Source organism: Mastigoproctus giganteus, chromosome 2 (assembly GCF_048544385.1).
Source record: "Mastigoproctus giganteus isolate SK-2022 chromosome 2, ASM4854438v1, whole genome shotgun sequence".
NCBI classification, from domain to species: domain Eukaryota; kingdom Metazoa; phylum Arthropoda; class Arachnida; order Uropygi; family Thelyphonidae; genus Mastigoproctus; species Mastigoproctus giganteus.
This window is the reverse complement of record NC_143576.1, coordinates 150,311,278-150,328,050: the sequence shown is the minus strand read 5'-3', so window position 1 is coordinate 150,328,050 and position 16,773 is coordinate 150,311,278. Positions and strand designations below refer to the sequence as shown.

At 37.6% G+C, this 16,773-nt stretch overlaps 1 protein-coding gene across 1 annotated transcript in view; it reads right to left on the bottom strand.

Annotated features, from left to right (window-relative positions):
• The window catches only part of Got1 (Glutamate oxaloacetate transaminase 1), an 88,481-nt gene extending 77,720 nt beyond the window's left edge, over nt 1–10,761 (bottom strand). Inside the window, exons 1-2 of the mRNA XM_090368716.1 lie at nt 10,510–10,761; nt 5,390–5,571 (exon numbers count right to left, since the gene is read on the bottom strand). Coding sequence (XP_090224842.1) covers nt 5,390–5,571; nt 10,510–10,618 — 291 coding nt within the window. The 5' untranslated portion in view covers nt 10,619–10,761. The remainder of the gene's footprint in view (nt 1–5,389; nt 5,572–10,509) is intronic.
• Nucleotides 10,762–16,773: the final 6,012 nt, after the last annotated feature.

Here is a 16,773-nt window from a genome sequence, read left to right as displayed (position 1 = left end):
TGCAGACAGGACTTTTTTATACTTCACAAGAATCTAACACTGGTTACTATTCGGTTAAAATGTTTTTTTTCTCTCGCTCTTAATTTTGTAAATTTATTAATTATGTTGTTGTAATTTATAGAGTTTGTTACCTAGGAATAATAATGATAAATAATAATGATAAATCAGACATTTTGTCCTGCATTAAATTATTACGTAAATAGTTTTTTTATTCTTTTTAGTGCTGAAAAAAAGACCATTCACCACTAGTGTTTGTCACAGGCATTGTGAGAAATATTATCAGAATTGTTTCAACATTTGGAAATGTTCTAAGTCCATCATTAATAATATTGTAGATACAAGGAGGTATCAAAAGGTTTGTACCCTTAAATAGAAATAATAGCCCTAGAAAGGTGAAACTTCACAGGAACTTTAATCCTTTTCTATGTATTCTCCATGTATAGTAACACATTTATCACATCTATGGATCACTTGTTTAATGATTGATGATAAAAGTCTGCACTTTTTGACTGAAACAACGATTCCACCTCATTGATGACTTTCTGAGATGAATCAAAGCAGCGTCCATGGAATGGTTTCTTCATTTATCGAAACAAGAAGAAGTCTGACAGTGCTAGGTCAGAAGAATAGGGTGGGTTCACCGTAAAAAAGTTCAACATTTGCATTACACAAATCCAACAGTTGGCGAGAACATTGCATTCGACATTACTTCTGCAAAGGCATCAGCAATCTTGGAACCCATTGTGCAGAGACCTTATACATGTGCAGATGGTCAAGTAAAATGCTGTGGGCAGACCTATAAATAATTCCCATTGCATCTGCGATGAAATGAATTGTCACATGTCTGTCACTCAGCACCAGCTGCTCAACCTTTGCAACTGTCTCACTGTCTGTGGATGTTGATGGCCTTCCTTCTCTTGGCTCGTCAAAAACACTTGCATGACTGCACTGGAACTCCCGTTTCCACTTTTTTACAGTGTTATAGGATGGACAATTCTGCCTGTACACAGCTTTCACTTCTTCATCAATTTCCTGAGCTTTCTTGCCCTGCCAATGCAAAAATCTGATCACTCCGCGATACATCACTTTGTCAACCATAGTGTCCTTCCATTGATTCCGGGCTCCACATCTGGTGTACGATCACTTAAGGGAATGAAATTTCACATGTTAGTTATTGAATATGTAGACAACTTATATTAAAACGACATCTTCCTACTGATGTTTAATCTAGGCTACTTTACCTATGTAACTTTTTGATACTCCCTCGTATATTCAATATTTGAAACATTTTCTTCTTTGGCATAATTTAAAAATTGCATTATTTCCGATTTAAATTGTTTGATATTAATGTCATTTTTATAAACATCCACTAATGTGTCAATACACAAATCAAACTCATTTTCCTCCACAGTATCATTTAAAAAAACACTAAACATATTTAATCTCTCGGTGTATACTTCAGATCAGCGATTTAATTCAGCAAAAAGTGCATCACAAATAACATTAGCAGTGTTAATAATGAATAATTTTCTGCCAGTTAAAAAGTACATTATTGTCCATTGTTTTGTTGTACAATTGTCTCTTATTTTGTTGTACAAACTGGAAAATCACATGGGAGTGGGGTACCCATGTTCTGGAATTCAGCCAAATTAGTAAAATTCCAGCAGCACAATGCACAACAACAAATAAAGCAAATGATAATTTTGCATTTCCCGCTAAAATCAGAAGCAAATTTCCATCCAATCAAACAACCAGAAATGCAAAATGAGGTAAATTATGCATTCCTAATAATTAGCCAATCACAGAACTCGGCCCAACAATCATGTGGGAGGGTACCCATGTTCTGTGGCGCCTCCATAGCCAGGTGGGAAGGAGCAGCAGTGCGTAGCACACGCTTCTTGATTAGACCAGGGTTCGAGACCGTCACCACCAAATACGGAGGATGCAGAAAGGTCAGGGAATGACCACTGCATATCCCGGAACAATATGGCCTTAGTTGCTAATGCTCCTAAAAAAAAAAAAAACCAAATAACAAATAATAAACCATGTTCTGGATTCAACAAAATTTGCTGCTATTATGATTAATGAGTTTTTAAATATTAATATTTCATTGTTTTAATTACTGCTTCATTTAATTCATTGTTTATTGACAATTTTAAATTTAAAAGAGATTATAGTAATATAGCTTATATTACTATAAGTAATACTTAAGAGTACTATAAATAATTAAAGAAAGTACACTTGAATCGATTCATATTTTAAGAGCGAGAAAGCAAAAAGCTTTCAATAAAGGAAACGTATACCACAGCCACAATACATAACGAAACATTACATAGGTAATGATATTTAAATTTGCTGTTGCAACAGAATCAAAATTTATTAAAATATAACACTACTTTCAAAGATATAGATATGTACTTATATTTACTTCAAATGTGTGCACTCTTACGTATCGCACTAACTTTACACGTCAACTGCTAAATTAAACTAAATTTTAGTTTCCAGGTCCCAGGAGGTGCCTCCGTAGCCAGGTGGGTAGGAGCAGCAGTGTGTAGCACACTGCTTCTTGATTAGACCAGTGTTCGAGCCCGTGACCACCAAATACGGAAAGGTCAGGGAATGACCACCGTATATCCCCGGAGCAATATGGCCTTAGTTGCTAATGCTCCAAAAAAAAAAAAAAAAAACACAACCACATTCCAGGTCTCAGCTTATATTGATTCTCAAATCCATGGGTTGTTCAAACTAGTTTCCATAAAACGAATAAAATTTCCATATGACAAATGAATTTCAAGAGACCCGGGTACACAGTGTTTGCACCACTGGCCTTTAGGCAATAGAGCTGCTGCTGCTGCTGTAGAAAGAAAAAATTAAGAGCTAAAGGGACCAACATTCCACAATTTATTGGTGTCCGTAACACATTTACAATCACCTCTCTGTGGTCAATTGTTTTCTTGTATCCACAGCCAGTTGAAAAGATTAAGGCATATTCCCAAAGCAGACAATATGTACTGGTCAAGCTGTGTTCTTCTGCAAGTACTTATAGAGAAATACGAGAGAATGATTTTCCTTTATCTTGGAAATTCATCTGTTGTTTTGCAGATATAAGACATTCACACTTTAAGTAAATTTCACCAGTCACTGGTTACAAGTGGGCCCTAGTTTGGCCCAGGGTGTTAAAAAAGAAATCGCTTTAAAAAACCGAGATTACAGAGCCCCCACCTCTACGGTTTGTTTGTTATTTGGTTTTTAGGAGCATTAGCAACTAAGGCCATATTGCTCCGGAGATATGCGGTGGTCATTCCCTGACCTTTCCACATCCTCCGTATTTGGTGGGCATGGGCTCGAATCCCTGTCTAATCAAGAAGCGTGTGCTATGCACTGCTGCTCCTGCCCACCTGGCTACGGAGGCACCCCCCCCCTCTATGGAGAGGCCTGAGGCTAGTGTCTGTTCATAAGTACAACCCTGGTGGGTGTGAATTCAGGGAGCAGACTTGGTTTGAAACAACTTCTGAATAAAAAGCTGTTTACTAGTGCAGTCATTTCGTGCTGGCTGACCACAGAGGGGAAGGATTTGGGAGCCATGGGAATGACTAGTGGAGGCATTTACTCCACTAGACGTCTGAAGATGTCTATAGGGATCTGCAGTCATGCTGTGTGCAAAGCTTTCCACAGTGTTGGAACAGATGATGGTTGCGTGTCCATACACCTTACTTCCCATTCCAAAACATCCCACAGGTATTCAATTAGGCTGAGGTCAGGCAAATATGGAGGCCAATCAACATGAGTGATACTGTGTTCCTCAAACCACTCGTGCACAGTGTGGGCCAGATGACATGGTGCATTATGATCTTGGAAGATCATGTTTCTGTGTCTGAAAAAGCAACATGGCAGGGGTGCACATGGTCTCCTGAAAGCTGTCAGTAGACATCACCAGTGAAACACTGGTCCATATGCACCAGGGGTCCTAGTTCTTGCCAGAAAAACATGCCCCATATTAAGCAACAATGTCCACCTGCCTGTGTAGTGGGCACCATGCACAATGGGTCCATGGACTCGCATAGCTTGCACCACACAAGAAGACATCCATTGGTGTGTTGCACCAAGTATTTGGACTCATCCAACCAACACTCATTTCCAGTCTTCCAGTGTCCAACTGGTGCATTGCTGACACCACAGCATTCACCATTGATGATGATCAGCAGTGAGGAGAGGGTGTCTCTTGGGTTGTCTGCTGTTGAACTCCATATGTCTGAGTGTGCAGAATGTCGTCATTTTTGGATATTGTTCTTGCATTTCCCCATAATGTATTGCAATGTGAACTATTGCATAGCGACCTGCCATCAAGCCTGTACAATGGGCTGTACCCTTCATTCACAATGAACATCCACCTTGTGTAATCTTTACAGTTCTGTGGGCAGGAGGTGGTTCAATTCGTTCAACACCATTCTTTGCACACCTTAACCACAGTGGGAGGATCATCGCATATCCCTGGAGCAATATGGTCTTAGTTGCTAATGCTCCTAAAAACCAAATAACAACAACAACATTAAACCATGCTAGCCAAAATAACACACAAGTGGAAAAATTTGCCCAAGCACTTTTATATATATAAAACTGTTTCCATTTCCAAATGTACTCTATACATTTGGAAGGAGATGAAGGGAAAATTGATGAAACAATAGCAGAAATTTCATACAATCACGCAATATAAATCTGACTGTTGAATTTCTTTAACAATATAATGTTTTCCACAACAGACACTGGCCATTTTCATTTTCGACCACCACAATTCCCTAGGCCACCACTTGCTTTTCTGTTAAGTGGCATACAGACAAATACAAATTGATCAATACTGTTAACAATTTAAAAATTGGTTAATGAATGTTTTGCATCAGTGTAATGCTTCATGTACAAATCATGAGACCCAGAAACTGAGTAATCCATTACTATTTACCAATCAGTCAAAAACCTTGTTCACAAATAGTAGTATACAATTCATGGCATTCTAATCCATTTCTAAATATGGTTAGAGAACAGTAAAACCAACCTGTGAAATAAATTTGCCAATTCTCATGGTGGATCTACCCATTTTCCTAAGGATAACCAAAAAATGGGTGGTGCCAGATAATGGATTGATAGATTTGGGAGGTTCAACTAGACATTAAAAGTTAATGAAAGATCATAAGCATAGTTAATGTGGGATCAACTGAACAGGAATGGGGCTATAAGGCAATCACAGCATGGATTTGACAAACATACAGTTGTGTGCTTGTTACACTTCAATTTGTGCATGCACTTGCATAGAACAATTCTGGTAGTAATCCTCCAAGTAAGAGCAGAATGAAGATAACTAGAGCAAAGCAAAAGAAATGAAGTAGTGTCTTACCCTGGATTCCTTTAATGCTGGACTGTCTTCTCCAAGTAATAATTTTGTAGCAGCTTTTGAAAAATCATCATAACCCAGCTGTCCTAAATATTCATGATTTAGGGTTTCATCTGCAGCAATTTGCTCCTCTACCTTGTGCACCACTGGTAATACCCATGGTTTTCCATCATCAGTACGGTAAGCTTGTCATGAACAGAACAGAAATATTTTATTTCACAGAAGAAATAAATCAACAAAATTTAACACATACACTTTATAAATTTAATAAATGAAAAAATTCATTAGTCAAAATTTTTATAAAATAAGTCTTAACATGTTCACACTGGACTGCAAATTGCATGAATATAAATAAAATAAATTTTCTGTTTATACTCCAGGATGACCACACAGTCAGAGGAATTCCTGTGTGTGGGTTACATTTGACAAAATTAGAGTATTCCGGTTTGAAGTTTTTTTTTTTTTATTTAATGAGTTAAACAGAAAAAATGAGAGTTAATGTGATTTTGTACCTAATTAGAGTTAATTTCTACCCTAAATAAGCAATAATTACAGTAACCCACCATTGGGTTGCTTAGCCAGATATACTGTTGCTGATATAATGGACACTGCAATTCACTGATATTCGTGTATATTTGATATCATTTATGTCATGATCAGTTCTTTCACACTGTTGGGAAAGTAAAAGGCCATTAGAGTTCATGTGTTTCATAATGTATAGTAATGAATAATTAGATATATAGTTTCTGAAATATTAAATATAAATTTAATAGTTGGTATGAAAAGCTATTAGGCTTTTTATACCAACTAAGAAATACTGTCCATGGATTATACCTAAATGAATGTCAGATGAACTAATAAGAATTGTGAAAGAGAAGAATAAATTGCAACAACCATAAAGCACAGCCATCACTCTGTGTGAAGGCAATGACATAAAGGAGAAAGTAACCTTCCAGTGTCTACTTATATTTTATGTGCCAAATAATAATGTGTATGGGGAAAACAAAAATGAGAGTGGCAGTATGTTATATGCCTAATGAATGTGATGATTAGTATAATGAACAACTATACAAAGAAACAGAGAGGGCCATACAGAATGTCTTATAATGGGGAATTTTAATTTTCTGTATATTGACTGAAACTTATAGATGGTTCATTCACACACCTGCAAGACTTTTCTGAATTTATTGCACGACTGTTTTCTATAGCAGCATGTTAAAGAGCAACAAAAGAAAACAATACTGTCGATCTGGTTATTGTCAGCGATTCCGTATGCACAAAGAATCTGCAAATAAAATGTCTCAGATAATCTGAACAAGTGGATCCTTCAACTTCCACTTGTTCAGATTACAAACCTAAGGGGGCATAAATTCAAATTAAGAAAAGACAGATGTAAAATAGATGTGCCGAAATTTGCCTTTAGCCAGCAGTGGTTAATTGCTGGAACAAACTTCCATTTGTCATTGTGGAAGTTGATAGGTTAAATAAATTTAAGGAGGAACTGGACAGGCATTTAGAGGGAATGGTGTGATTTTTTTTTTTTTTTTTTTTTGGTTGATGCTGCATAAGCTCATACACTTGCTTTCTTGCATCACATGCCACTACTACTACTACAACATTACCAACAGCAAATTCTAAATTAGAAGCATTCAAGGAAGTAATTATAGATGCTACTAGGCATTTTATACCAACTAAGAAATGCTGTTCATGGATTAGACCTAGATGGATATCAGATGAACTAATGAGACACATGGCAGAGAAGGAAAACATATAGGATGCATATAAATTATCAGGTGATACAGAAGCCTACAGAAATATAAATGAGTTTCCAATAAATTCAAAGACAATTAGGCAAGCCAAGGCAGATCATGAAAAGTCTTTGGCAAAGGATGCAAAGAAAACCAGTAGACTTTTTTTACTTATGTAAACACTAGAAGAAATGAGATGAATCATATTGGTCCACTTGATTTCAATGGTTTAACTGTTAATGATTTGATCCTGCCCACTTATTGACAGACTAAATAGGTATTTTTCAACTATGTTCACACATGAGGAATTCTTTAGGGAAGGGGATGCCAGTAGTTTATCAAATTCTAACATAGAGCTAAATGATTTTGTGATAATTGAGAGGAAAGTGGAAGAGAAATTTTTGAAGTTAACAAAAAAGGCACCTGGGGTGGATGGGATCTATCCAATTATATTAAAGGGAGGCAGCAAAGGAAGCAAGCAAGTCCTCAGTCATAATTATGAGAGCATCTTTAGATTCAGGGGGGGGGGGGGATTCTTGTGGACTGCAGACGTGCAAATGTATCCCTAATTCACAAAGTGTGGAGGATCAAACAAAGGTTGACATGAGCAATTATAGACCTGTTATCTTGACTCCTGTTCCAGGAACAATAATGGAATCACTAGTTAAAACAGTAATGCATGATCATGTAGACAGGAGTGCAGTTCTACTGCATTAAGAACATGAATTTGTTAATGGGTGATCTTATCTGCCCAATTTGATTGGATACCACAATGCAGTAACAAAGGAACTGAATGCAGAAAATAATTTTGATATCACATACTTGAATTTCAGGAAATTGATGCTGTTGCACATAAAACACTGCTGTATAAACTGCAATAATTACACTCAAACACCAGCCAAGCGATTAAAAGATTTTACTATAAAATAAAATAAAATATAATAAAATACTATGATACAAATATCGTGAGCCTTAACTATTACAATAAAATAAGTTACGATAAAACAATTAAAAACAATGCTAAAATCGTTAAAATTTACTAAAATACCGAAGCTTTCAGAGACTGCTGTCTCCTTCTTCAACAGTGTACTATTACTGCAGAGACACATCCTTAAGTAGCAGGCCCATGGCACTCAAACACGTGATTCACCAGGCACATGGTCGGCATTCCCCACATGCGCATCGGAAACGGAAGTGGCTCAGGAGTGTGTCAAACGGAACTGGTCATCCCGTCTGAGGACAACCGCCTCAAACAGGGGGTGAAAATGTATACCTCTGTCCCAGCCCCATAGGCCTGTTTGAAGATACTGCTGTACAAATTGGGCAGTGTGGCAGTAAGGGTAGGTCACTGCTATGGATAAAGTGATAGTCAAGTGGACAAAGAAAGAGAGTGGTTATCAATGGATACCACCCTTTGTGAACTAATGTTATTAGTGGCATCCCCCAGGGTTCAGTGCTAGGACCATTCTTGTTTTATATATTTATTATTGATACTGATGAAGGTATATCAGGCTTGAAGTCTAAGTTTGCAGATTATACAATGGCTGGCAAAGTAATTACAATAATCAAGGTATGCTACTACAATAAATCTAGAAAAATTAAGCAGAGGGGCTGGGAAATAGCAATCAAGGTATAACACTGACAAATGGGTGGTACTGCATAAGGGCAGCAGTATTTCTAGGTTTACATATGAACTGTGTAGTACACTTAGATTACTGGAAAATGAAAAAGGCCTGAGGGTAATTGTGCAGTCAATTATGAAGTTTTCTGGGCAGTGCAGACAGGCTTCTGGGACAGCTCATGGGATTTTGTACCTAATGATATACAGGAATTTTGGTGGTAGGGATAAGGAGGTGATTATCCCATTGTATAAAGCAATGGTTAAGCTGCATCTTGAGTACTATGTACAAGACTGGAAGCCTCATTTTAGGAAGTATGTGGATCTACTGGAATGGGTGCAGAGAAGGGCAATCAGATTGGTGTAGAGAAGAAAGGTTGTTCATACCAAGAAAGGCTTAGTTCTGCAAATCCCAGCATCTGAGACTAGGTACTAGCAAGATGATCTGAGAAAACAATGTTGATGATATTTTTCCTCTTGCTCAGATTGCATACAATGAGGGGGCCGAGATTCAAACTGAGGAAGCATTATTGTGGGATACATGTGTAGAGGTCTGCTTTCAGCTCCTAAGTAGTTGACTGTTGAAACAAACTTCTATCTGTGGTTGTTATGGAAGTGGGTAGTCTGGGAAATTTCAAGAAAGAACTAGAAAAACTATGGGGGGGGAGTTGACAGGTGGTGATGGATTTTTTTTTTTGGCTGATGCTGCATAAGAATGCATCATTTGCTACTACTAATACTATTAGAAAATATGATTTCTTTGTGCAGACCTAAACAAATCAAATTGATATACTTTCCAAAAAACAGATTGTTTGGAAAGCACATCAATGTTAAAAAAGTCTGTTTTTTTTTTTTTTTTTTTTTTTTTGTAATAAGAAAATATGAAAATTAAAATACATACGGTAAATAATTTAAATGTATGTATTGGGGGGGGGAGAATAAGAGTTATGCTCGGTCTGCCAAAAGAGATTCATGGTTCAGATGGAAATCATATTATTTAGTATAAATACTTTTTATTGTATTACCCCTTCCCATGCTTACATGGGAAGGGGTAATACAATAAATTTTAAAATTTAATAAATTTTTCATGAATCCTCATACCCCTTCCCATTCTTACATGGGAAGGGGTATGAGGGTTCATGGCTCTATTTTTTATTATTCCTTTAAGGGTAGTGTAATTACTCTCGTTCATGAATACATCTAGATTTTTTTTGTTGGGTAGGGGAGTTGTGAAGGCAGGCAGTATACCATATTATCCTATATCAAAGTTTTGATATACAGGATAAGGTGATTTGCTGCTTGACTATTTATTAATGCGTTTTCATCCGACTATAAGATCAACATTACCAAAAGTGCATTTGCGTGTGTGTTTCTCTTTGCATTTCTGAGCAACATCATCATCACGATGTTTTTTTAATGTCGAAATAATTACATCTACATTGAAATAAAGGCACTACATGGCACTTAATTAATTCATTACTTAAAACGCAAATTACTTCTAATTTAAAAAAATAAGAAGAAAAATAAGAAAAAAAGCATTGCTGCACAAATTTATGGATGTAGCAATGAAACGTATGTGGTTACATGGTTCCCGAACGCTATTCAGACGATTTATGCCAATTGATGTAAATTACCACACATAAGCACAACTCTATACAAGTATTCGTATATAATGCAACTTGCGATCGGATAACTGAAAACGAACCAACTATTCAGCTAATAATGATCAATAAATTTTTCATAAGTTAAAACCCTACCTCCAATTCCTAAATCTACCTTGTCCTGAAAAGAGTCTTCTTTATAAGCTTTATTTAAGGCAAAAATTTCAACGGGAGGTGCGGCTTCAACACATGCGAATCTAGACATATTGCTGTATGTTACAATTAGATGGCAATTAAATTACACCTATGCACAGTACAACCCGCTCCTTTGCAATGATGTTTCTTAGTAGGGAGAATGAGAATTTAAAGCTCCCAGATTTTCACCTTCTTACGACCTTCGAAGCACGACTTACTACATGTGCGCTTTTTGAAACGTATTTCCTGTTCCGTTAAAATTCTTATTTTATTGTTTTTTATGACGACTTAATGTGGGCGTGTTTCTTAAAACGCATGTGCAATTTGCTTGACAGCAAAGCACGCTCTATGGGTAAAAGCAGTATTATCCCTTTTTTCCCCTCTGTAATTCAGTTTTTTAAAATATTTTTTAATAAAAACCCTTAACACAAAATGTTTCAGACCTATAGTACCTAGTACCTTAAATGTGTTGAACGCTGAGAAGACAAAAGATACGTGTTGACACTACAGTCGAATTTCTATGAAAGACTGTAAAATTCTTGAAATTCTGTATTTTTTATATTTTAAAAATATTTCAACATTTTTACAATATTTAAAACTTCTGAAATAGCACTTTAATTTTTGCACATAATTTGGAAACACCGGCAGCCCGCCAGTTAATGATATACTGAACAAAAGAATATCCGTTTATGAATATCAGCTCAAGCCTGTACCCCGGGGATAGTTTTGCCAACTGTCCTACAGAATTGGCATATACTTTCTTCTCGACCTGATTGGCCTCAATCTCAAAAATCGCGGCATCAATAATCACCGACCCCTCTTTCAACTCAAATGTTTGGTGGACGCCACAACTTGAGTCCCTTTTCAAATTAAAACAAAAGACTTTCAGGAACTTTAAAGTAAAAAAAATCTAACTCGGAAAATGACTATCTAAATTTCTTAGCTCACCGTAATAAGTTTAACAAACTAAAGAGGAAAGAAATCCAGCAATTCATATCTAATAGGATTAAGAAAAGACTCTACAATATACCCCAAAATATCCCACTCATTACTGTCAGATTTCAACTGCTGGTTGGAACACATAACTCGCTTCAGCAACGAAACAAATCCTTGCCCAGAATTTAAAGAATGTATACCATCCATTAAAAAATTAAGCAGTACACTGTATTTCTATTTCGAAATAGGAATAGGTGATGAAAGATGCGATCAAAAATCTTCCCTTCAAAGGTACCGTGGACACGACAATATACCGATCTTCACGATCAAAATTGCTAGTGCCTGAATTCTAGACCTTCTTGTCTTATTTTTCTATCAGGCCATAAATAATAACTTTTTCCCCTCCGAATGGGCTTACTACAAAATTTTTCCACTATCGAAATGCAAAAACATTAAAAGCAATAAAGATATCTGACCAATATCAATCTCATCCTCTGTCCTATAACTACTAGAAAGATCTATCTTCCCAACAATTAGAAAAGAACTCTACCCAATACATCACAATCAGATCCACTACGGAATTATCAGCAGATATAAATCGACCAGCCTTCTCGCAACAAACCAAATAATTCTGAAGGCCCTTAATTCTAAAAATCGAATCGACATAATTTACGCATACATCAGCTCCGTGTTCGATGCACTCGTAACATACTTTCTCCTAAATCTCCTCGAACAGTTTTACCCCATGAATGGTAACCTATCAAATCTCTTTGCCAACCTCCTCAAAGAAAGGGTCCTTGTAGCAAACTTCAAAAACAAATTATATCGTTCCATTTGCTCATCTGGAATTCCCCAGGGTGGAACACTATCGGCATTAATATTCTCTGCAATCCTCCAACCGTTCTTACTAACCCATAAGCATGTAATATCTTGTGCGGACGACATTAAAATCATTGCCACCTCAGAGTCAAGTCAATCAGCTACCTGCACTCAAGGGCTGATCTGTAACACCCTCCAAGGATTCGCCTCGTACCTCAAATCCTTCAATCTCTCAGTCAGCCCCTCAAAATCTAGTCACCTCCAAATTTCGCCTAAAAAGAGCGTCTTTCCGATAACTACCTCGCCGAATGCACATACAATTCCTATTGTATCGGACAATATGGATCTGGGAATTTTCTACGACTCCAAATTCAATTTTTCTACTCAACTAAACTACCTGGCCAAAAAACTCACAAGAGCCATTTGGCTGGCAAAACAAAACTTCAACTTATCCACTCTTCCCATATTATAATCCAATTCTTCTCCGAATTCATTAAGCGAAAATTCTTTATGCTTCACCTGTTTGGACTGGTGTGGCCAACACAAATTTCAAAAATATCTCTTCTCTTGAATACTGGTTTCTTAAATGTATTATTAACTTACATTTAATAATATATTTAAGAAATTAAGACTATAATGCATTAAGGGTTTACGCCTCAGGCGGCGAGAGAATTAGACCATGTACAAGTTAGTACAACTGCATCATATTAGTACACAGCCCATTCTAGATTAGCAAATTATTTGCTAATCTAGAATGGGCTGTGTAATAATATGATGCAGTTGCACTAACTTGTACATTTAAGAAATTAATTAAATTGTTCATTGAACGTTCTTCAAAAACCAGTATTTTTTAAGTCCAAGTACGAATCTGTCTCTTCCTGGACTTTCATGGTTGCTTGTCTAAACTACTCGGATTTTTCACTTTCAATTTGGTACGACAACCTTTCTTTCTTTCTTTGTAAAACTAAACTATACAACTCGGATATCGATTGCCCAGAGATGTGGGAACTCATAGCTAGGAGAATTCCTAGGAAAGCTGCAAGATCCAACCCAATGCTGGTCCCTCTACTAACATGAATCAGTTTAATAGCCAAACATTTTCTATTCAACACTTTCTTCTCTATTAACGTACTGAATCTAGACCCTGTCTTAATAGCTAAAAACGAAACTCTCCTGTTCAAACGGCTAAACTTATATTAAGAAATCTCAACCAAACTAAAAATAACCACAATGTTACATCTTTCCTCTCCTTTCACCCTGACTTTACAGTTTAGATGGCCGTGTGATTACACATCTTCCACATATCCGGTAACTCCGGTTTTCATGTACTCATGAAGTGCATTAACTATGTGTACAGCTCGCGAATTTAGTGCTGTACCAGTTGTTTGTACCTATTTTTTACTACTTATCTCAATAATGTCAGTTTCCTATTAGTGATACAATTTTCTAAACGTATGGTTCTTTAAGTTCCACTGTCAGCCCCTATAGCTGTCTTATTAGTTGTCTCGGGGAAAGCTCAGCATTGTCAGTATATTTCTGTATAATATGAATGCTGAATCTCGACACGCCAAGCTGGCTGGTCATTTTGTCCAAAAGGCCTCTGGACAAACTTGCAACCACTGGCCTGTTTGTAACTGTTGCCTCGATGTATTGTTGGGCGCCTAACCAAGAGCTAATAAACAGAATTTAATTAATTAATCAAAGCACAGATTCAGCCTCGGAATAGCCAACTAAACCCATACATTGATATTTATTTCATATTTATTACTTAAAGCGGTCCAGCCAACCCAATGGCAACCCCGCTGTCAGTTACAAATAATTTAGCAGTACTCTTATATACTCCCTCTCCTGTTTGCCCAAGTACAGGGAGGGAAAAAACCTGCCATGACCAAAAAAGATTGATATGAACAAATTGAAAAATAATCAAATTACATAAAAAATAAAATATACATATAATTAAAGTTCAGACAAAGTCCAAACCTCATTGGAAAGATCTGCATCTGTTCACAGTCTGTAGGAAAGCCAGCAGCGCTAGAAGCTGCCGTGAAGAGAAATTCCAGCACAAGGAGCTGCCGAGAGCAGAAATTCCAGCACGAGGAGCTGCCGAGAACAGAAATGCCAGCACAAGGAGCTGGAGTTGCAGTGGATATAGCAGACTCAAGCCTCCACGATTTCACAGAACTTTAGGTAATTGAGCACAAGGAGCTGGAGCCATACATAAGGTATAAGGTATAAGGTATGTTCGTGTCAGACGGCACCTGGGATTTCTCCCATCTCCGCGTGTGTTTCACTGTATCGAGGACAGTACACTGTCAAGCCAGAGACTTGAAGTGTGTGGGTCGTGTCTGTGCAGTGTGATATGTTGTGCCCATTGTTTATCCGGCTAATTGGCCGCCAGGCCCCTAGTGGGGCCCGACGTTGCCCATACCCTGCCACGTGGAGGTTAGCCGGGTGTATCCAGTATCACAACAATTTGCTCTGGCAGGTCCTGCCACCTAGTTTCCTGGGATTTCAGTGGCTAGGGCCTATTTAAAAAAAAAAAAAAAAAAATTTATGCATTTGACATTAATGCTTAATGGGATTGCTGTTAGGAAATCGCTGGTTAGAGTTGAACACTAAAGAGATGTGTTAAAGGCCAAATAGGTCGGGCAAAATTTTGATGTTATTAAATTTAGACATGTAACGCTAGATAAAAGCTGATAGTGTTAGATATCTTAGAGATTTGCACAAAACCGGTAGAATTTAGACGTTGGTTATAATTTGGCGGCATTGTTAGGGGGTGTACTAGGTCGATTTAGTGAGAGAGAGAGAGAGAGAGGGGGGGGAGATTGAAGACTGGGGAGGAAACAGATAGAAGAATAGGGACGGATAGAGTAGGCATCCCCAAGGAGGTCAGTGGAGACGAGCCCCACCAGGCGAAATATGGGGGGTAGGCAGGGAGGAGAGGAGACAGAGATCCGTCTCCTCCATTCCCTGCCTGGGGATGGGGTTTTAAAGGGAACCAGGTTAGAGTACCCAGTTCGGATCGCCAATGGCGTGTTGGCAGCAAAGCCGCAGAATGTCTTCGTCGGTGTCATGTCCAAGGAGTGTCGAATCCGGTATGAAGGTCCAGCTGCCCATCCCGCTCTGGGGGTGGGATATGTTAGCTGGCAGTGGGGAACCTACCAGGTGAGGGGGGGACACACACATTTACTTCATTCGTAATGTGCATTCTCACTCTACTTGCATTCTTTTTTTTTTTTTTTTTTTTATACTTTTTTCTTATTTTATAATTTTTTTTTTATATATATATATATATATTTTTTTTTTTTTTTTTATTTATTTATTTATTTTTTTTTTTTTTATTTTTTTTTTTTTTATTATTTCACTCAACTCATTCATCTTTTTCTCACACACCAGGAGGGGATGCAATGATGGGTAGCGTAAATTTAAATACTAATTAAAACCAGGGTTAGTGTGTACTTAACTTAGCATTTGTGGTTTGTGTTCTTTTCTCTCACGCTTGCACTTTTATTCATTCTTCTAGCTCTCATCTCATTTATTCGACTCTTTCTTTCTGCACTGCACTCTCTGGGCACCGCAACTTACTGTTATTCTTCAGTTGTGGTGCAGGCCTAGCTGCAAGGTTTTTTTTTTTTTTTTTTTTGTTTTTGCAGGCCAGGGGAGAATGTAGTGATAGTGTTTATGTGGTTTGTAAATGTTTGTTGGTACAGTATATATAAAGTAATGTAAGTTATTTTTAACTTTGTATTCTTTCGGCCAATTACATTTGCTCTTCTGCTCATTCCCATTCACTTTCTCTGCATGCATTCCCATCCCCCTCCCCCACACTGGTTTGGGGCCCCAGGTTCCTACACATGGCATGGTAGTCATGGGGAGTTTTGTTATGTCAAGTTTCTGTCAGGGTGCAGAATACTGCTACCCTAACAGTTTTTAAGTCATCATCTGGGCGTGGTGGGAAACTTGGGCAATTTTACTATTGATTATTGTTTAATTGCTGGGGGGCTGAATTGCCATTCTTTGCATTGCTCTGCGCATTTCGAAAACTTTCTGTGTGAAAGATGTAAAAGCTTTATAATTTTGCTCTTCTGTGATGAAGAGATGTTCTTCTCCCCTGGGAAGGGGACCAATCTGTGCTATTAGCTCTGTTCTGGGGATGTCATATATTATACATTCATAGAGAATGTGTGCCCAGTCTTCACTTTCGCCACAGGTGCAGTTTGGGTCATCGGTCAGGCCTAAGGAGGTTAGTTTCGCCTTTAGGGAGCCGTGCCCTGTCAATATAAATGATGTAAAAAGTCCAGGGGCATACCACTTAGGTGGCTTTGGGCTGACCATTGACACCAGTGGCAGAAACCGTTTGGTGACCAGACCTCTGGTTTCCTGCTCCCACTTTGTTTGCCATAGCTCGTGGAGCTTTGTGGCTATTCTTTTTCTTTCATCATTGAAGGTATTGGTTGTATCAAGGGC